The 24,392-nt window shown below is 41.8% G+C and overlaps 1 protein-coding gene across 2 annotated transcripts; it reads right to left on the bottom strand.

Moving 5' to 3' along the window:
- Positions 1 to 2,797: 2,797 nt before the first annotated feature.
- On the bottom strand, positions 2,798 to 7,875 carry htatip2 (HIV-1 Tat interactive protein 2). Of its 2 annotated transcripts, none has more exons than XM_041934672.1 (7): positions 7,518 to 7,875; positions 6,719 to 6,908; positions 6,524 to 6,631; positions 5,904 to 6,041; positions 5,717 to 5,778; positions 3,998 to 4,237; positions 2,798 to 3,561 (listed from the first exon to the last, which is right to left on the bottom strand). In XM_041934672.1, the coding sequence occupies exons 1-6, from the start codon at positions 7,640 to 7,642 to the stop codon at positions 4,021 to 4,023; spliced, it is 840 nt and encodes a 279-aa protein (XP_041790606.1). In that variant the 5' UTR covers positions 7,643 to 7,875; the 3' UTR covers positions 2,798 to 3,561; positions 3,998 to 4,020. The 2 variants fall into 2 exon arrangements, with proteins under 2 accessions (XP_041790606.1, XP_041790598.1); XM_041934664.1 differs by having other exon boundaries at positions 2,798 to 3,652; positions 7,518 to 7,873.
- Positions 7,876 to 24,392: the final 16,517 nt, after the last annotated feature.

Here is a 24,392-nt window from a genome sequence, read left to right as displayed (position 1 = left end):
ATACTGGGAGGACGGGTTGTCCCTGCAGATGTCTGAGTGGGAGCCGTTTCATGGTCTGAGTGGTTGAGAGCAGGGAGATCATTAGTAGGAAGTCTTTCGAAAGGTTTGAATTTGCCTTGCACGGGCACTTGTGCTCTATCTGGTGATGGAGGATGCCAGCTGCTGGGCTGGCTTCCTCTGGAATTGTGATTAAGATTCAGCCGCCTTTCATTTAATGCTGGAACACCAAGACCGAACCCTTTTGTTGAATCGCCGCCCTGATTTACAAACGGAAAACCAGATTCCAAGAACTTTCTACCTGCAGCAGAACTAGCTTGGGGTTGTGTCTTTTCCAAAACGGGCTTGATGCGGCGGACGTGGGCGTATCCTCTTGCTTCAGACGTCACATCACTGTTATAGACCCTGGGTCTCCAAAGTGGATAAGACATTTGTGCATCAGCTTGTCCTGCTGAGCTGCTGGCAGGAGGATGTCCCTCCACAATGGAGTCTGTCTTCTTGTCTACAGATTTTAAAACTTTCTGCAACATGTTTGCTCTGTCAGGGTTAAAGCTCTTGGGAAAAGCATAAGCAGGGTGATATCCGCCTGCATGAATCCTGTCAGACAAGCCCACTGGAGCTTTGTGCACCTGAACAGGTGAAAAGCCTCCTGTCAGCTTAGTTGTTGGACGATAGAGGCGGGGCGGAACCTGAACTGCACCTGTGGAGAAGACAAAATTAGAGCTTCCTTGATGAAATTTCTTGCCATCAGGAAACACGAATGCTTTGTTTCCAGAGCGGTTGTACACCACATTACTTCGTCGTCGCGCAAGTGAGACAGAGCCAGATTTAAAATGGTTGTTTTGGGTTTTTGGGACATTTCCATAGTGTGTTTCAGGGACAGGATAACGGCTGTGAATTTTTAATGGTTTAGAGTCGATGGTGTGATCTTCTTGAGCCGGGTAGATCCTGCCACCTCGCCCTCTGTCCACACTTGATGTCTTGTAACCAGCTGCAGGGATTCTGAAAATAGGGGGTTCACTCCATCTTTTATAGTCCCTGTCATCACTGTGGACTCCCACTGGGGCCTGTCCTGCCTGGACACGTAGGGCATAACCTATTGAAACAAAACACATGGACAGATACTGTGCAGATTTTTCTAAACAACTGGCAACCAAACCTCAGTTGTGTTAAAAAAGTATATTAAAAGTTAATGGTGCAAAATGACAGATCATTCACTACCTTTCTGCGTATTCTCGCAGTTTGCGTCACGGTCCAGCAGCCAAAGACAAAGCACAAACAGCCTGCAGAGGAAAGATCACAAAGTATATTTAGATGACCATTCAAATCAACACCTACAGTGTGTTTACTGGAACAATTTACCTAAAATAATCTGTGGGGCTCATTGTTAGGCTTTTTTCCACAGCACCATACCCAATGCTACACACCCAGTAAACCAGGCTACAACCACCCTGTTGGAACAGACCACTTTTTATAAACTCTAAGCAGTGAGACACAGATCAACTCAGCTGTTCCTCATTTTAGGCTAATTGCTGCATGGCCAAGATGGCAACACCCAAAGCTGCAGGAGGAAGACGACGCTGGATGTTTTTCCCCAAATAATGTGAGTTTGAGTTTAAGACTCCTGCTCAGCGTCACTTCTCAGGAGTTAGATTATGTTGCTTCTGTGCTTTGATGAAATGTGCAGTGTACTGTAGAGAAGCTGTGTTGGCTGTATGCTGAAGGAAGCTGTAGGCATGTTGGAGCAAATGTTTTTATGTTCTGGATCAAAAAAAGAAAATGCGCTCACAGCTGTAAATATTTAAAACTGTTTTCATTTTATTATGGATAAAACTGGATTTCAGTTGAAGGACTGACTGTCTTCCTACAGTCCAAAGATGATTTTAGATGGATTTATTGTTTTAGCCACTCATTAACTGCAACTGAGGCTTAGTTCAAAAGTTTGTGTGAACAGTGTCATTAGATATTGAGAAAAAGATGACTTTTGTTCTACAGAAATGTGACAGTAAAAAGGATGATTTTGTGTCATTCACCTGGAGTATTTATTAATTCGTCTTTGATTTTATCTGACAGTGAAACTAGTCCTCACTTGTAAAGTATGAGACTTTATATGTGTGTACCTGAGTTCATCATCCTTTAAGGGATTGAATGAAATCTCTCACTTCTGGCAAACCACTTTATTCGTCGCTTTAACTACCAGGCCTTCAGCCATCATTAATTTATTAACTACACTTGTACTCTTCCTGCTTTGACATGTCAAAATATCTGCTAAGAGGTTTATCAGAGATGAGTGTCATCTGTTTTCAAATGTAAAATATCACCACAAAAATGTCCACAAAAGCCTGTTTTTTCATATAGAGAATAAAAAAAAAGGTTTATCAACACACAAAGTTTTAAATTCTTATTTAATTTAATAGTAGCTGAACTGCTGACAGTTAAAGGCACATTTAGTTATTATGAGGGTAAAAAAATCTTTAGACAGTATTGTGGAGAGGAGTAAGTCCAGATCAGTACACAGGCCTTTAGCATACAATGAGTGTAACCACATTCAGTCACAGGGGGGCACTGCTAGATCAAGGAGACAAAAGACAAGTTTGTTTGAATACCATCTCTCAGACACATGCAGAGGAGAATAAAAGTAGAAGATAATTGAAAAAGAAGTAAAAACGGGAATGGAAACAGACAAAAATCTTAATATTTTATAATTTAGCAGGAGTGCCAGTTGATAGTGTTATGTTATTCTGTAGTGATGCTCTTGTCTGTCTACCTTCACTTAATTATATCTATTTGACAATGCTGGGACATGCATAGTTTTATTTGGTTCCAAGATGATTTACGTACAAAAAAGAAAACAAATGAACCAGACGATTAAAATACAAAAGAAAACATATATTAATATTCATCATCATTCATCAAAATCAATATCAGTATAACAGAAGACCTTAAACTGGTAACTTAAGTTGTAAACCCACCACGTAGCTTTAGAGACATGTCGAAAAAACATAATGATCAATAAAGATTATTCAAAATTGTTCTATTACTGGAATGACTGTAGAAATAGTAATTCATATCTTTGATTGATGGCATTATATCTGCATGTTACAGCTGATGTTAAATCTAAAATGAACAAATACCCTCCTGTATATTACCTGTAATGTAGCAGAGCATAGATATTGTGTATATATATGCAATATGAAGATGTACCATATGGCACAGAGACACCAGAGATTATTAATATTCATACAGTAGCCATTTAAGGAAACCTTTTCCTAAATCAAACACACTCAGTTAAATATTCATAATAATTTAATGAAAATAGTTTAACAACATCTAATATTTTATCTAGTGTAGAATAAACTTCAAAAAAACAACATTAAGGCAGTTATTCAGTCCATTGCCTCATAGCGCAAATGGTGAACATCAACAAGCCTGGCAATAGTTCCCTGATGAAAACATTACATTCATAACATACATATGATTCAAGACCAAAGAAATTAAGTCCAAATACAACTTAGAGAATCCAGCAGACTCACGATAAGAAGCACTTTTCATGGATTTGGTTTTCTGCAAAATTCACAGATAAAGTAATGTCAGTTTTAAAGTGAGTAAGATGATGATGATGGTGTGTAGTCGTCTCTATAGCTGCTGAAATTACCTGAAAAGAGAAAATGAAATGAATAGTTGGCAGCCAAAGGTCACAAAGAAGGTCACAATGAAATTCATCTGTTGGAGGCCAAATAATTGACTCTGTGCAGGTAGAGCTTCAGAGCAGAAGAAATATGACTCGTTACTCTGCAGAGTTTATCCTGTGAATCTTCACCAAAGCCAGAACAAGCCTTTGAGTTGTTATTTTAAGATGTTTTAATCTCACTTTATAGTAAAATCGGCAAGAATCTGAAAACATTTACCAACCTGCAATAAATGTTGGTTATCAATACACTTATTGGTTGTGTTTGGTGCAAGCTGTTTCATGAGTATAAATGAGTCATATTTTTCTCACCTCAGTGTATTTCCTGCTCTCTCTTACTTCCCTGCACTCTTTCCCAGCTGGGCGATGGCTTTGTTTTCCAGGATCTCGGTCTTCTGCTCGGGTTGAAGCAGAGTGTTTGACACCATCGCTTTTGCCACCACTTGGATTGGGATGGACATGGACGTAGAACCCACAGCAGACAAGGCACTGAAGAATTTCCTGGCCATCCACTCGCCAGGCCGACTCTCCTGCCGATCTACCAACAAAACCCTGTTGGAGGAAAACACAAAGGTGTTGATGACTTAGGGACTGTGCTGGGTTGGATCGGGTTATTTAGTGAACAACCACTTCCTACAAAAGATGGGGCATGATTTCTTTTTCTCCACTGAGGTGATTAACAACATTGATCCTCAATATGAAATACTTTGTAGGTCGACAATTCAATACAATCAACATTTTAATGTGAAAGGATGCCATCATGTTTCCTGTGGTCTGCACCACAGTGCAAAACTTGACTAGACTGCATCCATGACTTAATTTTCCATATGTGAAATATTAAACATTAATATAGCAGGAAACAACTATTGGCTATGTAGCGTATCGCTGGCACGCTCTCTGTTTATAAACAGTACAACTGTACATTAGCCGAAAGCTAGCGAGCAACAGTAAGCACTAAGGGTGTGTGTAGTTTCTGTGTGTTTGTGTTGAGTTCAGCCTCTGATCTCTTCCTGTTATTTCCCTCGAGTCTCTCCTTCTTGCCCCTCTCCTCTCTGTACGTTCATGAAGTAAGTACATTTCCCCTCCAGTCAGAAACAGTAACTAATAACAGTTAACAGTATATCATAACAGACAGAGGAGGTCGACACCTCTGGGCTCACTGCTGCAGATCAGAGTGAAGATAAATCCGCTTTTTAATCCCAACGGTAAATAAAAAAAACAAAAACTCTGAGCTCTCCTCCAGCCGGTAAACTGGCCAGAATTGGAGCAGAATCCTGTGTTACTTGGAGTGTTTACTCCTCCAGAAGCTCTGGCTATAATCCCAGCTCTCTTCTCCGGGGCTCCCCAGTGCTCAGCAGCCGTCTGTCGGCAAGCAAAGACTCCGTCCGCCTGGTCGTCCCCACACAACACGAACGAGAGCCACAGAATATGTAGGCATTTTACGCAATGCAGTTTGAATGCTTTACAATGATCTGCGAGATAAAACAACTGTTTCTGTAAATGGAGTCTGGCGGCTTTGAGGCCAATGAAGCGATTTTAACGGCTGTTTCTGGTTGTTTTGTTTGAGTCTGACATGTTGGCGCTGGTGCTGGAGTTTTGGTAACCTGTCAAAGTGCCAAATAGGCAGCAGGAGAGAAGTCCATCACAAACTCGATCACACTCCATGAATCATTAGAGAAGCAAAATGTCTGCACTCTTCTTCTCTGGTGTCGTATCAGCCAAGGCAGCATGGCCACATGGATAATTGTGAGCATCAGCCCAGGGTTAGTTTTTTTTTTTTTTCTGTTCAGCCTCCCTCAGCATTATATCTCCACAATCCAATGTGTTTTGGGGTCATTTCCTGTGGCGGGTTCAGATAATGTTCACATTTGGTGTTGACAGGATGTCATTCTCAGCTGTTTACACTGTTTATACTGTCCTACATGATGTATTCACAACTGTATTTTTTAGTTTGGGGACAAATTCTATCTCATACGGGAAATGCGGAAGTGTCTTATGAAATGATTGAACGGAGTAAATAAGATCACTCACCCTGGTCTGTAAATGGCATATCTGTCGAAACCCAGAGCCTCAATATCTGCTTCCACTTGTCCCTGGAAGAAAATCGGTTTCATGTTGATCTTTCAGTGATTGTCATCATTTCATGAGACACACTTTAGTTGAGAGCCCGAAGAAGACTTCTGTTTGTGGCATGCATTAGAGAAAGGAAATAAAATACCTTGACTTGAAGGTAGAGGAAGTTGCTGTTTTTATCGGCTCCTCTGGAGGACTCCAGGTGGAACTGTGTGCAGCCTCCTGACTTGGCGAGCTCTGCTGATTTTAGAACGTAGTCATGATCAACGCGGACGAATCCTTCCTGAAACAAAAGAGAGAAGTAACAGAAGAAAAGTAAATTTGATGCCATTTTGACAACACTGACAGGTGTCTGCCAAAGCTTACCTGTAGCTGACAAAATAAACAAACTGCAGGCTCACCAACACTGAATTTTTGAATCAAACAATATCTCAGCCAATAATATTTTTACATAAATGCATATGACTGAATTTTTTTTGCAAGGATCCCTTAAAATTTGTTTTTTAAGAAAAAAACAAGCCATGTAACTGGCCTATATTTACGGTGATATTAATGTCTGTGATAAGCTATGTCATAAAAAATATGGGTCAAGGCAGTTTATTGATTTAGTCATACTGGAAATGTTGGCACACGGTAAAGAAATTGCTACTAACAAACACCATCAAATCACATTAGATACACTGTATTTTGATGATTCTGTAACTGTAAAATCTTCATTAATTCACCAGCAAATCACACACATTGGATTTATTAAGTTTAGCTTACAGCCCCTGCTTTGGCTCTGGTTGTTCCCAGGCAGCAGTAGCCAACATCGTGGCCCTGAAAGGCAGCAGCATGATCATCAAGCTTCTCAAAGTCCACCACCTCTTGAGCCTGGAGACACAAAAGCAAAATTTACCTCTCCACATGATGACCCTCAGGTTATGGAATCAAGTGACAAGAGAATCGACCCCAGCTAACCAGGTTTTCATATGCTTTGTCCTCAAAGGTGAGCAGTCTCCTTCCGATGAGAGTAATCTTGGAGAAGATGTTGCACTCCAGCAGCTCCTGAAGCAACAGCCTGCCTGTTTCCCCAGAGGCACCCAGGACGAAACAGCTTTTGTTTTGCTGCCGGAAGTTTTCCTCCAGAGTCTTCACGTCCTCTGCCATGCTGTGCGACAGAAAACACAGCTCAGGTAATGCCAAAGTCAATCGAAGGAAGATTTCAAGCAGGGAATGTGTGCAAGTGTTAAAACATGGTGCAAGCATTGCTTAGTTTATTGGGTTCTGGCATGTTTTCACACACTCTTTCGTGACAGTAATGCTGTCTTCAGACGGAGGTTACTCTTACTGCAGAGCCTCAGTCATAAGTTAGATTGTGTCGACCGTGGTGGACAACAATAATCCACTACAATAAATAGTAAAAGCCGGTGTGTAGTGGATGCAATTTGCACCAAATGAATGCGCCCAGGCTTTGTTTATTACATGGTGAGTAACGTTACGGTTTTCATAAAGAAATTGATCGCTAAATTCACAGATTTCGAAAAGGGGTTTGGTTGAACTTTCGCTCGTTGATCAACTTCACCCAAGGGGACGCGTGGAGGACGTTTAGCCTGGTGGTCCACGTGTTTGGGGCCATTATAGCTAACATTAATTATATTCGCTTTTTACTACGCTACATGTCTATCTGGTGTAGCAGCTAAATTAGCTCGAGTAATGTTAAATTATCTGCCGGGTCCAGCCAGCAGAGAAGCTAACACAGACCTCCGATGTTCGTTACCTGGTGTATTTAACCGGATCAGGGTCGTCGAAGTAATTCAAAACCACTGCAATGACAACAAATGCGACAGTCAAGATCAAGGTAGCTTTTCCCAGAGTGACGCCCAGTAGTTTCATAACAGACATCGCTCAGAGCAACGATTAGATTGCTAAGACACTTCCTGGTTTCCTCATCTACACGGACGGTGCTCTCTTCCTACTCCGTTGATAGGCTGAGCAAAATATCACAATTATCGGCGTTATGTCGCTCGCTGAACGGCATGACTTGACTGTAAGACTGTTAACTGTATATCTTATTTATATAGTATGATATGGGAATAAACTCAACAGTAAGAAAGAGACTTTGAACTTCAACGAGCCCCGTTGTCATCCCCATTTACCACCAGAGACACAGCTTAGGAACAGCGCATGCGCAGTCGAGATAGGAAAGACCCTTAAAGAGTCACTGCTATATTCCACATTCACTTTCCGCCACTGATTCTTATACTGTAGGCCCACTGCTGCATAATAAACGGCCACCTGTGGTACTTCATTTCTTATAATTATGGAGTGGGCTTCTAATCTAATTCATTAGAGGTTTCATACTCACCACCACTATCTCGCAGTATCAGCTTAATCATACAAATCACATGCCATTAACAGTACAACAGTAGTGTGTGTGTGTGTGTGAGCATTATAGGACATAAAAATTTTGTTTTCATAAACATTTTGTGGTCGTACGTATTAAACTACTACCAGTCTTAATTGGGAGTAAAAGGCTGATTTACAGTATGCCTCTTCTCTCCTCAGGATGATCTGTTTTATGTTGGAAAAGTATAGAATCGAAGCCCATCACCCTCCTTACACAGACCAAAATTAACTCTACACATCTCCATCTATCAAGACAGACACATTTCTACTCTTTCAGGTATAGAGATGCAAGTTACACAGTGATAGAAGTACTCAAGTAATAGCAATACTACAGTGTAGAAATACTGTAACATGAAAAGGTCCTTCATTCAAAATTTTACTGAAGTACAACAGTACTAACATCAAAATATACCAAAAGTACCACAAAGGTGGTAGTTTAAGGTGGAGTTTAATTCTAGTTTCTTTTTATACTGCTGGGTTGCTTAATATAGTCTTCATGTATAATAATATATAGTTTATTTAATTTTTTTTATTATTAATCTGAATCTGCAATGTAACTAGTAACTAAAGTTATATCATGGAGTAAGGTTTTTGCCTCTGAATTGTAGTGGTGAAGCAGAAAAGAGAAGAATAAGTACCTCACACAAGTACTCAAGTTAAAGGTTAAAAATTCAAAAACTACCTAGTTCAGTCTAAATCAGTGCTCCTGGTGTCCTTGCATATAGCACTCATGACAGTATTACGCATTGGCTACAGTACATGGTGGGCAGTCGGAGGATGAGCTTGGATGGGTTGTTGAGGGAGAAAACTGTTCAGGTGTGTGGTGGTCCTGGTGCTGATGGAGGCAGTCGGATGGAAGCTTTCTGAAGAGGCAGTGAGTTCGGTGTGATGGGTCCGTCCTACTCTTTCCAAACAAGTTGTAAAGTTGTCTGGGATAGCAGCCCTTGGGTGCAATTTTGTCCGGAAATCCAGCCTGAACCCGGAGTGCAAAGCAAACCATGAAAAATGTCTTTGCCTTTTGTGAGACCTTCAGGGGGTTTCATTAGCCAAAACCTCCACACAAAGAAAGTAAGTCCAGTCACATGCAATGAATTCATCAACACCCCATGTTTTTAACACCCCTGCCACTTCGAACAGAAGGCATCGACCCAATTTAATAGAATATGATGGAGCCAGGGATGATCCTTTAAAGATGTCAGCAGTAAAAGACAGAAAGAAAAGAGGCTGAGGTTGAGAGAAGAGGCCTTAAACTGGCACTCTGCTGAAATGAAATGTCGCCTCTTTGTTCCTTAGCCGCGGGTGCTAATTGGGCCTAGCTGTGGGGAGGAAAGCTGCCGCTGGGCTCCTGTCTGTCACACCTGTTGAGTCATTGTTTCTCACATTGATCAGACAGGAAGTTGAAGTAAGAAGGCTTATGCCTCAGTGGGTGCGTGGCAGAAACGTGGTTCAATTTCCTTTTAGAGCTCCGCTGCTGGAGGTGGAAATACCAATGGTGGTCAGTGGTCAATTGCGTTTGTCCATTGATTAACGTGCACTAAAGGACATATGGATCATAAAGAGCTGTTTTTCATTGGCTTGTTCATATTCTTTGAACCTCAGTCACAGTCTCTCCTGCATTTCCTTAACGTTGCATAATATGTTTAACGTCTCAGAAACTGCTGTTTTGCAACACTTCACTGGCTGAAATGTCCAAAACTAAATCTCCAACATGGACATTAGAGCACACATAAAAACAACCAAACTTTTACTGTGATGACTGGGTGTGAAAACGGTTGTGTAAGCTCAGCTCACAGTTAAATTCAACACACTACAGGACTTTCCTGATATTTATAGCAAATTATAAAATTTATAAAGCAAATTATGACTCTACAAAATATACTTATTCTTTCTTAAATATGGATTCAACTGCTTAAAGTTCCACCGTTTTTATTTTTTCAAATTCAATTTGATCTTCATTGTTTTTTTTTCTGTGTTTTTTTTAGTGCAAAAAGCAAATGCAACTCTGTAGTTGGCCACAAACTCAAATTTTAAACATCTTTAGACAAATTGATTCTAGACTTGCTAGCATTTTCAGGCAGCTGTTGAGACCTCTGGCAGTTCAAAGTGTTAATTGGTGACATCTGATGACGCCATCTGCCATTTAACAGAAAAGTGCGCATTCAGAACTACAACTAACCAGTCGAGGCAGATGGACGTCCACCCAGAACCTGGTTCTGTTCGAGGCTGCCTGTTAAAAAGAAGTTTTTCCTCACCGCTGTCACCAAGTGCTTGCTCATGGGCGAATTGCTGGTTCTTTGTACATTAGAGTATGGTCTAGACCTGCTCCATATGGAAAGCTATTGTGATTTGGCCCTATATGAACAGAATTAGATTTGTATGGTGTGCCTATTTTTTTATTTTTTTATTTTTTTAGCTCCATGATCTATGTGGACAGATTTTAGCTTGTAGGATTGTGCCACATGATAAATAGATTTTTTTATTTAATTCAAGCAGAAAGTTTCTGTAAAAATTACCCATATGACAGAATAGGATAACAAAAAGAATCAAGGGTCAAAAGAAAGTTCAAGATATTTCACCCCAAAATCACAAATATGCCTCCTTTAATGCACTGATACAGTTGGCAGGCGTTCTTTGGTGGAAAGAAAATAATTTCTACAACTTTTTGAGCAACACAAGCCGAGTGCCATTTAGTTCCATTATGTTCGAGAGATGACCACATCTCCATAGCTGATATTTCCAGAATTTGACAGCTCTTACTGAAACAGTCTGCATTAATAAACAGCACTGCAGGTCAGAATAAAAAAAGATTTGGTGTTGAACTGTCCCTTTAAGACACTTATGAATTGGATTTTATGCTCAATTCCCAAAAAAAAAAAAAAAAAAAAATCTCATACGCGCATGCCTACATATACACACACATCACACACAGATTCACACACACACACACATGCTGTACACAAGCACAGCTTAAGGCTTAGGACCCCGCTTCCACAGACTCTGGAGTGTGATGCTAATGATGGAAATTAATGGAGCCTGACAGCACAATCTGCTGCCCATTGTCTCCCAATAAACAGCTTTACAGTCCACATGAGCCACAGAGGGGACGCTGAGAGCAGAGGCAGCGAGAGCAGGAGACAGGAAGGGTGGAGGGTCAGACCTCAGGGGACAGAACTGATCCTGAAGTGGGGATTAGCTCAATTAGAGAGGCACTGTCTGATCAAGATGCAGGGTTCGATGGTACATATCGCATGTGTGTGTGTGTGTGTGTGTGTTATGAAAGAGGCCTCCATTATTATGGCCGACTGTTGCCATTATTTGTTGCTGTGTCTGCTGATGCAGCTGGTGTGAACAATAGTCAAGATGATGCCTTTTGCTTTCCTGTGACCCTCTGCTCAGATATCCATTTATTGTCATACGTTTCAATGTTAATTAATCTCCAATGAGTTTTATCGTCCAAATGATGACAGAACCATGAATATTTCAGTGTGCTTCGAGTCAACTTGTTTCATCAGTAAAAAAAAAAAAAGGAACATGAAAGTTTTAAGATTAACACTTCAAGTTTTTTAGGACGTTAAAGACATTTTCACTATTGTCTAAGATTAATGTGTTGGTGTGTAAGCATCAATGATGTGTCAGAACAAGCAGATAAAGAATAAACATGAGGATGATAATCTTTTAATTTTCCACGTCCTAATGCACAGAGAAAGTTCTTTGTTTCATCCTGCAAAAAGATGCTGTTTGCTGAAGTTTACAGTAAATAAAGTCTTCTTCTAATAAATGCAGTACAGAAGGTTTGCTGCCATTAGAGTGAACCCAGGATCCCTCTAAAAAGCATTGAAAAAGAAACGATTGTGTAAACTACAGTGCTCCTGTTGCAAATTATCAAAAAATGTGTTCGAAGCTGAATTTCATCCATTTTTATTTATTACATATGTTGAAAGTACATTTTGTTATGCAATTATATGTAACGAAATAATAAATATTAAAAACAATTGCCCCATATGTAGAATTCTGTTAAATTCTCAATTTTTTTCTCAATTTTTAAGGAGCTTCAGACAAAATTTAAAGGGGAAATTGAGAGGTTAAAAAGGCCACACCAGCTGCCAGATCCTCTGATCAGCTGTGAAAAAAGCGGCACAATAAAGTGAGTCCACAGTAGGACGGAGTCTTCCTCGGCTTGGCTTTGTTACAGGCTCAGACTCGAGGCTCAGACCTTCACAATATGTTCGAGTCGAAGCAGAGTATCAGCGGCGATGAGAGGAGCTTTCCTGCTCAAAGAGCTGCAGCTAAGCAGCAATGAGACCTGCTTTTCCTCCTCTGAGGAACAATGAGCTCATTAAAGGAGCAAACAGATTATGACTGTTTTTCAATAGGTGGTCCTAAAAAGAGTCTGGGGGACCTGGCAGATCCCAGCAGGTAGAGATAAGACTTCACTTGCACATCTGGCCAGCCTGCTGCTAACTGCTGCATCTCAGTCTATCAGCCTATAATCATTCAATTACTCTTACTTTACTTACTTACATTTGTCTACATTTAGTTTATTCCCATCATTTGTGCATTTAAAAAAGACATAGCATTTATCCTCATTGAGGAAACACAAACCTTACAGGATGAAACCTTGCTAGAAGTAAATTGCTTTTCAAAATTTCTAAAATGCTATATAAGAAGAAAGGGAATGTGACAGATGTTTGTAAGCTGACATGTTTCTGAAGGATTGTTTTCTTGTGGAGACATTGAGTGACCAATCAAATGAAAGCTTTATTTTTTACTGTGATTAAGCCATTGTTCATGAGGCACGGCAACAAATGTTTTTTTATTCTTTTTTATAGGAGGAATTGAAGCCTTGTTGCATTATCTGCATGTGAAGAGTGGAAGGGAGAGAGCAACTAGTACTTTCAAAGTGTCACGACAACGTTTGCACTGTTCAGAGGTAAGTGGAAAAAAAGTTCTGGGTTTTTGAGTTTCTTAAACCTGTTAGAATCTCTGAAGTTCAGATTTAACTTTCTGTGTCTGCATCCCCGCAAATGTGTGAACGTTGAACTGCGCGTGAACACCCAGTAATGTATAAACACAACCACGTACACATCCGCTGTCTGTGCTTGCATCTGTTTTACAGTAAATCTGTGCTGTGACGAAGCTTTATCTGCACTAAAATCAGGTGAACTGTGCAAATAGTGTTATTTTGCACATGTTCAGTGACAGTCAAAGTTGCAGACACATGCATGAGTGATGTGATGCAAAATAGGAAGCAGAGAAAATAATAGTTGGCCAGTGGGAAGCTTCCTGCAACAGTACACATCTGTAGAATCAGACTGCAGCTTACCTGAATTACCAGAAACAAATTATCCAGCCATCTGACTTGACGGCACCTTTCCTCTATTTCTTACTTACGTAAAGCACTATTAAGGTCAAAGGGGGAAACAAAAACCTAAAGAAAGTTGAAATACAAACATTCAAAAAACAGCAACAAAAAGGTTGGCCAGAGAAATCTGACGCTGTGTAACCGCTTTGATTGATATTGATAATCAATAAGCAGAAACCATCAAACACGCTCAGCAAAATGAGCTTCCAAGCCCTTTACATCAAAGAGCCGACCAAAATGGAGACAGAAACAAAGAAACCAGAGGAAGACAACTCTGCAGAGTAAAACAAGACAACACTTTTAACGAAAGTGTACACCATCACACACGTCAGGAAACCAAACTCATGCTTTGTTTTCTTACGAATGCGTCCTTGTGTCTGTAAGCATCTGCTGGAACTCATCACACACCCAACTCCATCATCTAATTGGATCAGCAACTCTGAAATCCCACTTTATGTCCTGCAGTCACATCTACAAAAAGCAGTGTATCGTAGCTTTTGTTCCACCGCTGAGCTGCAGACCTGTCGTCTGAATGCATGTGTATTGGCCTGTGAGTCCTTTTCATCAGTATGGCTTTTGTTAAAGACAGTGAACTATTTGACTCATTTTTGTCTGTTGTTGGAAGTTATACTTGCATTCGTTTGCTAAACCTTTTTTGATATCTGGTCTAAATGCTCTTTGGTTTGAGTCAAGTATGATTTAAGCACTGAGTTTAAGGCCCAATGAAATGTCAATATTTCTGATCATCAGTTTTCATTTTCTCTCATCAATTCTCGCAATGCATGAGAAGGACAGATGATCCGTTATGATGAGACTTTCCCAGGAGAAAATTAAACTTGAAACAGTTCAATCTGTACGGTCTTGTATGGGGGTGTAATAATAGCATAATACACCAAAGCCTCTTAGTGGATATTTATGTTTGGCTTTGAGTTTTCACTATCAGATCTATTTGCTGTCTTAAATCTCCCCTTTGTGGCAGGACGGGTGAAGCTTAATGACTCCTTTGAACTGCCGACATCCCCGGCGGAATGGCTTCGGGAATGTCAACCAACTAACCTTTAGTCTCTTTCCCACATCCAGCAACAGTGAAGGGCACGTAATACCCATCTTGCAATTCCTGTCCGCCACCTACATCATAATCAGTCTGTCATGTTGTCCATCACACATGCAAACATGAGGCGATTATCGTAATAAAGAGCATCGGTATAACACCCACAGAACATACACCACATATTTACGGTTTTTGCAGAAATCAAACTAAAGCAACATCTTTGTTTCTCTGGTAGGAAAAAAAAGCAGAAAACCGGGTAATAACTGCAGTCACGATGCTTTCATGTCCATGGTTTTTAAGCACATTTAACCACCTGTCATGCTTTTGAACCCTGTAGCACCTTTTGAAACGGCTTCAATGCACAATGATCACACTTAAAACATGTTTCTTTGTCTTATTTCCCAAAACAGTGACATTTTGGAGACTAAGACTGACTAAGTGAGGGTCAGAGAGCGACAGGGATCAGAAGTCAGCTGTAGATTTAAGCCACAATATTTGCAAGAAAATCTAAAAAATAAAGATTGCATATCCTTTTTTGGTTCATGCAAGCATCTTTCGTTTCTTAACCTGCTCATTTAATAGAAAAGTAGCTCAAATCTCTTTGTTCTATACCTAAACCTCAGTGTTTGTCTCAGATCTGTTAAAGACTTTAATTAAATGGAGACTGACAGTAATTCAATATTGTCGTATAGCAACTTTCAGTGGAATCATCACAGTAATGATTGACTGTTTGATCGTCTTAGTGATTCTGGTTCTTGCACGGCTGGATGTTGTCGTGATGTGAGTACAGCGTTATTAAAGAAAATACTGGCCAAAACCAAGAAATTAAGATCCAAGTTGTAATAAACCAGAAATATCCTTTTTGGTGGTGATCACAGAGGGAGTCTGGGGGCCGACTGTTGGCTTCTGAAAGTTTTATCACGCGATAAACCGATGCTAGATTGTTTTGAATGGTGGGAAATGTTGGCGCAGGGAGGGCCAACCCGAGAAAAACAATGCATTATCGTATCTATATACTTTCTGATGGACATTGTCAGTGTGATGCTGCTGGCTCTCCTCTGTCCCTCTGTCTTAGCTTCTGGCTCTTACAAAACCAGTTAAGTTTGTCTCCTGGATGGACCCCGCTGTCCACTGAGATCATGTCGGATCATAACGGACCCACCACAGCACAGAGACCTCCCTGCCGATGAGCAAACACCGCTACAAATGGCAGAGCTGGCTGGACAATCAGTCGGTGAATGGAAGCTAATTAGCTGGAGTCTAATGCCAGTTTACTAACACCTGTATTAGCGTGCTCGCTCAGCAGGGACTCAGGGCTGGCCAACAAGTGCTAATCCCTCATAAGCCCAAAGTACTCCTCCCAAGATCTGGCATTAGCATATTCTGCTTTAGCCAGCTGTTACCAACCAGCCCAGTGTAGACAGGCTTCCACGGTGATGTGTTGATGCAGAGGAGGAGGAAGACTTTTTTGTGTTTGTGTTGGGTTACCTGAGTTTCCCCTATAGAAACCAAAGTGTTTTTCAATTGTGTCCAAGCTCTTGTATTGTGAAATTCATGGGATCAAAGTTTTTGGGCGTAGCACATCATGACAGCACGCTTCCAGAAAAATCTCAGAACAGGTGCGATGGAAAAGAAGCCAAAAAAGGAAATGCTGCACACCATTTGCAGTTTAAAGCTATTTCACAGGATGACAATCATGTCAAATCGAGACATCTGTGACAAAATGTTCACGTTTTAAGCTCTGGACCATGTCCTGGATCCTCTCCATCTCCCAAACCTCCATCTTCCAGGCCCCTGGGAACCCCGCCATGTGTATGTGTTCACTTTCAGGCTCATTCCTTTGCTCTTGCGCGCTCCCATCCTCTCCCACTGCCTGGGTGGTGGAGTGATTACCCAGTAGCCGTGTGTGCATCAAGGCGAGTGCGAGGCCAGTGTGTGTGTGTAAGGGATTAGCGAGCTTTAGCATTAACATCGTGACTGGACTGGCTACATTCCCTCGCTCCGCTAATAATTTGAGGGGAGGAGAAAGCGGCTGGTCCATTAGCTCAGTCTGTTTGCTCAGGAGTTGGCCGACTCTGATCCCCTAATTTCTCTCACCGATTCCAAGAGGATCTCTGGCTTTTGTGACAGAGGGATGGGAAGATAAAGGATGAGACTGAGGGGCACATTGATTCAGAGATCACCGTCCTTGGGACATTCTGTACACTTACCAAACTAATCAGCGTGTGTAAACACAGCGAGACATGTTGAGGGCTGGCGGCTAAAAGGCCGGGGTCTCCGGGGTTGATTAGGAGGAGCTGTTGATGGACCACACTCAGAGTCTGTGCGCTCTGATCTGCAGACCACATGCAGCTCGGCTCATGCGTCGTTCTGACTGATTGTGCGTGTTTAAAGAGGCTCAGAGTGAATCTGTTGTGGTCTCTGGTGGGTCTACAAAATGTTCAGCAGATAAATCGGGTGTTTTTTGCGGCTTCGGCAGTACCAGTCATAACATAATATGATGATATGTTATGATGAGTTTACATAGTTTGCAAGAATGCTGGACTAAAAAGAAAACATTACAGTGGACTTTATCGTTGGCTGCAGATACATGCAACTTTTCTCACATGTTTACTCCTGGAGTCTTTACTGTAGCTGGAATCAATTTCAAGTCAGCAGTAACATGAGTACTATAAAATCTGTGTATAAAACAAGTCAGTCAGCAGATTTCTCACCTGTTACCTGACTGACTTTGAAACTGTGACTTTTATGTTCAAGTATTTGGAGCAACACAGTGAAATACACAGTTTTTCCTCACATCACAAATGTGTCTGTTAGAAATGCTACCGTTCAGCTAACTGACAGCTAACTGACATTGTCTTAGGCATACTTCCATCAGCTAATTTGGAGCAAATAAACTAGGCTGCGCAAAGCTTAGCTTCATCAGAAGTTGGTGGTGTAAGCTATGTTAGGTATGGCTGTAATAAACAATACGAAGTGGAGGTCTTCAACCGATAGCAGAACCAAAAAGGTGAAAAGGTGTTTTCCAATTATTATTCAAAAAAATGCAAAAAATCACCTCAAGTGAACAAATTTGATCATTTCCACCAACCTTTTCTCACATGATACTTCATAATGTGCATAAAACACATTGATGGAAACACATCTTATGTCATGTTTTTCTATACGTGTAAAAAGCTGATTATAAACCCAGATACAGTCTCTGCAAACCAAGAAGTCAGCGTCCTTTTACAAGAAACCAGATTAGTGCTGAAGGCAGAAGCAGCAGTTCAGTTCACACAGACACATGTTTACTATCCACCAGTCAGCTGCATATTCTCCCTGTAAGATGATCGAGGCATGCATCCTCCCTGAAATTATTAACTCTATATGACTTTACTTTTGTTTTGGTTGATGGTCATTTTCATGTTTGTGTTTTTACCGCAAGTAAAACTGACACCATGCCTCCCCTTAATGGCCGTATCATATAATTGCTGATGTTTTCTGGCTTGTGGAATCGATTGTGTCTTTATTTATTTCATTTGGCCAGAAAAGAAGAAACACTGCTTTTTTGGGCTCCAAAAAACTTCTTTATGCTCCCACCAAACTGTAACGCAGCTGCTGTGACAATGAAATCAACTGGGCTGTAGGAAAGGACACCTAAACGCTACTTTATATAGGGATGCCTATGTTTATCGAATTTATAAGTGAAAATATGTGCACATTGTCAGTACTGTCAGTATTCATAACAGAAAAACATTTCAAGATGGTATGCCAGCATGAAATTTTTGCATTACATTCAAAATATTTGGAGCATAAACAAAAACTCAGTGTTTCATTGTAGACCAGACTAATATTCAGCTTTTTACCCAAGCGCTCTGCAAGAGGAGCTGGAATCAGATTCGCTGCCGCTGCAGTGACAGGACGTCAGGTCATCAGATGCTGTCAAATAATTGAATTCCAAATGTGTTCACAAGACCTGGCTCACTTTTAACTGGTCAGAACAAACATAAAAATTTCAGCTGTGGAGTGAAAACGAACCAAAAGTAAAATCAGTTTGACTCGCGGGGCTCGTATTATAATAACCCATCAATCATCAGATCCTAAGCTGCATCCCAGGGGGATTTTCTTCTGTCAGCACACTATGACTCAACATTGTCTTCATTTTAAGTGGACATCAGATCAGATGTCACTATCAATTCCCTGAAGCCACGACCTCTCCTAATACCCCTCACTGCCAATTAGGGGAAGTGATGGTAGCAAACCTTCAATGGCAATGCACAGTAGCTAGTTAGAGCTACACATGCTACCCTGCTAGCCGCTGTCAGTGGGGACAGGGGCTAATGGGCAATCACAGGGGGGCTTATGTTGCAAATCAGCCCCAATCCACGGGACTCTGCTGGGGATTCCTGTCCAGTGTAGCTTGATTCTGGAGCTTATGATCCAGTAATGGGTGCTTTGGTGGAGATCTAAGAGGGCCCCTTGGGAATATGGTGTCAAACCGGCCCAGGCTTCCTCGGGCTAAAAGGGGCTTTGATAGGCAAAGTAGCTTGGCATAAAGAACATGGAGGAACAGGTCCCTGCTGATAGGATGTGTCACTGCTAACTTGTACAGAAGCAGTTGACCCCCTTGCTTTTACAGCCTGAACCGATGAACTTGTATCTCAGATATTTCAGTCATCATGAATGTTTTTTGTTGTTGTTTTTTTTGCGTTGTTGGTCCATAAAGTTAGTGAATCAAGTGAATTAACACTGATGATCTTGATTTGCATTATATTTAGATACATTTAGAATCATTTTTATTTTAAGATATGAAATTAATTCATGCGAAAAGTGCATGAAAAGTGTGCTCAACAGCTCCAGCAGCATCGTTCACATTCTAATCACCAATGTACCAAAGCCTGTAAAACTCAGCAGCCAACAGGAGATAACTGGAACAACTCTGGAGTGTTTATTCTCTCTGGTCTGCCAGTGTGCTTGCAAGACAGGTGTGTTTGGATTTGGCTGAACAATTATGGACAAATCATCCACAATCTAATGATCAGCTGATATGACTTTGGCACAGACATGAAATTCAGCATTCATTAAGCAATAACAGGTGATTAAATATATCAGCAAGCAGGTACTTTGACATGAAGTTCAGCGTGTATGTGGAACTTCAAAAACCAACCTATCCTGATCTGGTGGCACTTTTATTAGCTTTGATTTCAATAAGGAAGAGAAACCTCTTGCAGTTTAGTAGCAAGGCCTGATCAATAATAAATATTACATTAAAAGTTACGGAAAAAAGAAGTTGTATGATTGCTGTGAACCTCTGAAATGCTGTCCCATGTGTCGCCTTGTTGCCACGGAGCAGAATGTTGACATGATAGAGAAATTGAGCTTGATCCCCTCTCATTGCTCATTATTGATCACAATAATCCTATAAAGGGAACGCTGTCATTGTCAGTGTGTATGTAGTTGTGTAGTGTGTGTGTGTGTGTGTGTGTGTGTATGAGACAGGCATTTAGGCTGAATTACAGGGGTTTATGCCGTCTGTTCGTCCTGTCAGCGGACGGGTGGGTGTGTGGTGAAGAATGGTGAAGGCAGGTGGTGTGACTAAAGCGAGGACTGGACCGAATTGGGCGGATGCAGGCTTTAGCCGAGGGAGGAGGAGATGGGACAGGGGTGTCACCAGTCGACAGGGCCTGTCCGAAACAGCGGCGCACACCACACCCACCCAACTGTTCCTCTTTCAGCACCCTTCTGCCCGTTTCTCCCTCTCTCCTTCCCTCACTCTCCCTGCCTCGCTTTATCTCTCTCCTCTCCTCCTCTTTTCTTTTCTTTTCAAAATGCATTGTTAACAAAACGGTTTACAAACCCTGGCTGGTACATTATCCACGACCGCCTCCTGTGAGATTGATTTAAGCAAATGGATTCAGAAAGGGAGGGAGGGATGGAGGGAGGGGGGTTGCATGGAAAGGATGGAAAAGGGGAAAGTGAAAAGGGGTGTGTTCCTCAGTGCAGCAGCTTTACAAAACCACCACATGGGCCACGTTGAATATTCCCCTTTCTCTGCATTTTGAGAAGCCATACATTAAACGCTCATTATACAGCCTTTATGTGCGAGGGGAGGCGCCGCCTCTGTGAGGGTAGAGCGGCTGAGGATGGACTATGATCTCCCTGCATATGCATGCATGGAGCATCTTTAGAGGCTTTCTGACATGTATGATATCATCATGACCGAGAGATTTGACTTTCATAAAGCCCGACTCAGGAAAGGGAGGGTGTGTCTGTCGCGAGGCTAATTTTTACGGTGCGAATCAGATTGTGCGTAATGTTTAATAAAGCCGAATTTTCGGACCGCTGGCTTTTGTCACAAGTTGGAACGAGAGGGAAAATTCAGCAGCCTGAGAAGCCAGAAGCTGCATCCAGAAGAGAAGCACAATGAAATCAAATAACCATTTAAGAGAAGCTAGCAGCTTCTTTTTTTATTAGTTTCACTTAAAAAAAACCTGAAAAGCGCAGAAGTTCGAGTGTGTTGGCCGTCGTCGGCCTTTATTCTCACACACTCTTAAAAAGGACACACTTCGGCTGTGGATGATTTTCTTTCACTTTTCATTTGACTTTTTAACTGTATCATTTCACTTTCACAGTCCTCTCTTCTTTTTCCAACAATAGGATCCTTTTCTAGAGAGGTGTGTGTGTGTGTGTGTGCATGTGTGTGTGTGCGCGCGTGTGTGTGCGCGTGCACTTGATGGGGGGGGGCAAAGGTTGAACTGGGCATCCTATCATGATAAATCACTGGTTAATGAGGACTCCATTGTGTCCTCACACATTGTGTCCCCCTCCTCTCCTCCCCCCCTCCTCCTCCTCCTCCTTGTGTCCCTTAGACCGCTACCTTTGGGTTGTTAAGCTGACACAGATAATGAACTGGCCGCTTTGAACTGTCCTCACAATATTGACTGGTTGCACACAGCAGATGTCTCGCTGGCAGAAAGCAACTGGTAAAAGCACATTAGGTTAACAAAGAGAGCTTTGCTTTGCAGGGGTGGGGACTGGAGAGGAGGTGGCAGAGGGGTCTGTGTGGGTGTGTTGTGGGGTGGAGGGGACGGAGGGACGGGGGAGCAGAGGGCAAGCTTCAGAGTTGACAGATCTGGGGGATTATATCAAAACAACACATTTGTCGATTATATGAAGAAGAGAAGCGGCGAGAATAAGAGGCCGTGCTGTCAAAGAGAATATCTCCACCGCTTGTGTCGAGTTATGAATCTTACACAGTTCATCCTCAAGTGTAGCAGAGGCAAAAGCCTTAAATAAAACGTGGCACAAACCAATATGCAGCAGCAGTGTGAGAGAAAGGCCAGTGTGTTTGCAGAAGCGCATGTGGTCTATGTTTGAATGCTCGCTGTGAAGTTTTATATTTCTGATTTTCTACAGTTGCAGGCAGCCATTGGTTTTCATTAATTTCTAAGTGGAAATAAATGAGCAGACTCCTAAAACTCGCTTGAGTAGTCCATCATAGTGAGGTTAATTTTAATTTTACATGACTGTAGACTTGATACACACTTTTAAGAGTTTGTTTATTGATGAATGGATGCCTGGAATGGTTAAAAAATGTGCCCAGTTGTCTGAAACACAACAAGATGTTATGTAAAGTGGTTAGTTGTCATGTAAAACGTGCAAAACTGCTGGTATGGTCCTTTAAAGATAACAGTCTGAATCACAGTTTGGCACAGATGAGTTCATTTGGCCCACAGATAACAAAATGATTAACTTCATTTTCAGTCTCCCTCTCGTTATTGTTGTTCAGTGAATGCAGCGCGGCCTGCGAGCCGACTGGTTTCTTTCTGGCAGTGGGACGGGTGTCTAATGGGTCAATAATAAGCCGTGACTAACCGTCTCCCTGAGGAGCAGCTTGGCCAGACACACACCCACAGAAAGCAGCAGAAAGGTATGAGCCACCAACACTGATTACCATATAATTGCAGCCATTGTATTTGACATGGAGAATTAGTAGCCCGCTAGGTGGCTAACTGGCCTTTTATTCAGCTTTGGACGGGACAAAAAAACACACCCACACACAGGCAGACATACACAGCTCATACTGGATGGAATATGCATTTATGTGCACACAGTCATTTGTGTTGGGACAGTACAAATCCCTGCGAAAGGAAAAGATAAACAAGGCTTTTGACAACAACACGTTTTTGAGCTCATCTTGTAGCCGTTTTAAGCCAGAAGATGAGAATCTTTCAGCAGCTAGAGGAACATTATTAGATGAACGTGATGTATGATTTAGATAGTTAAAGGTGATGATTCAGGGACAGCTACATGGATGAGAGAGCTTCAGGGAATCTGATAAATGAAACGAATACTTCAGCTTCTTTAAAGATTAGGCTCCGTCCTCCATCACCTCTCTCACACCTGTTTCTGTTGAGCCGCCACATGGACTCAAACTGGAAACGCAGAGAAACATGTTTGCTGTTTCAGCGGCACGGTTTTAACCATCCGAGTTCAAGGATCAGTGTTCATACACACTGGATAATCTGCCATGGCCCATTCAAATTCCTCCTTTCCACTTTGAGAATTACACACACCGCCAGTTGTGAAGTTGTGAGCTTTTCCCACAAGGAACCACGTCCTCAGACTTTGAGGCACGGAACAATTTGATTTGGTTTCTGGCATACGAGTCAAGAGGGTTAACAAGACCCACCGCCATGGAGTCCCTTCACCCCACGTGTGGCTAAACGATCACTTCCCCGACCGCTTCACATCGCAACAAATCTCTTTTCATGATCACTTTTCACTCTTTCTCTTTCTTGCCTGACTGGGTCTTTTTAAACCGAGAGGGAGAGGAGAGAGAGTCAGGGAGAGAATTTCTTTCCCTCTTAAAGGTTTTGTGTGAGGACGGCTGAGTGAGCGTCCATTATAAAAAAAAAGCCTAGACCACCACTGGATGACCCTGCTAGCAGCGACAAAACCCAATTGGTCACGGCCGCCAGCAGCTAATGGGCCAGAGAGGAATAGCCCTGGGTGGGTAATGACTGTATTCTCTGCCTTTCTCTTTACGCCCTTCTGGTGCCCTCGTACCCCCCACCTTACCCCAGCAGCCACCAGCCTCGTTCCCTCCCCGTACCCCTGCAGCAACCCTGGGTACCCCACTGGCCTCCTCTTCTAGTGTCATCTACACTAACACACACATCTACACAATGCTGTTGGTCACAGTGTCTGTCTGTGTGCAGCACTTGGCAACAGATGCTTTAGACAGATCAGTCAGAGGGAATCAGGACCATATGTTTGGATGAGACATGGTCCTCCTGCCTTTCCCACACAGCGGAGCTCAATGGAAAAGTCTCTGCACGACGGAGATTTGGATATGATACACTGAATCTGTGAAGTAAATGGGTGCATTTAACCCAAGAGGAACTTCAGAGATTCCAAGGCTGCGTTCAAACCAACAACAGCCCCGCATGAACAAAAAAAAGCAACTTTCCCATTCATTTCAATGAGACCGCTGAATGGACGCTAACAAGTCTCCATACCTCAAGAGCTGCCACCGCTACAGTTACAATGTGGATATTTTATGCCTAACCTTAACAGATACCTTTTCCATGTGCAGATTATGCTGCAGAAAAAAATAAGTTTGGCATAAAACATGACAATTTATTTTTTTTTTTTTTATTTATTTTGTTATGTTTGTTTGTTTTAGAAGTGGTGATTTTGCAGGATTTTCCGATAGCAGCATGCTGTGGTTTTTTTTATGCAGTTTTCTTGTTGACTTGAACACAACTTGAGTAAAGTTGCTCTCAGTTGATTGTAATTGTGTTTGTTTTTTTCACTGGTCCAGTGCAGAAAAACCAATGAGAAACACC

The sequence above is a fragment of the Chelmon rostratus genome, chromosome 1 (genome assembly GCF_017976325.1).
Source record: "Chelmon rostratus isolate fCheRos1 chromosome 1, fCheRos1.pri, whole genome shotgun sequence".
In the NCBI taxonomy this organism is placed as follows: domain Eukaryota; kingdom Metazoa; phylum Chordata; class Actinopteri; order Chaetodontiformes; family Chaetodontidae; genus Chelmon; species Chelmon rostratus.
Note: the sequence above shows the minus strand (reverse complement) of the source record. Positions and strands in the feature narration are given on the sequence as shown.

Coding starts and splice junctions, on each gene's coding strand:
- htatip2 (XM_041934672.1), bottom strand. CDS start 7,642: ATGTCTGTTATGAAACTACTGGGCGTCACTCTGGGAAAAGCTACCTTG. Junction 6,909..7,517: donor GATCCGGTTAAATACACCAG/GTAACGAACATC, acceptor TCTGTCGCACAG/CATGGCAGAGGACGTGAAGA. Junction 5,779..5,903: donor TCCTCTACCTTCAAGTCAAG/GTATTTTATTTC, acceptor ATTTTCTTCCAG/GGACAAGTGGAAGCAGATAT.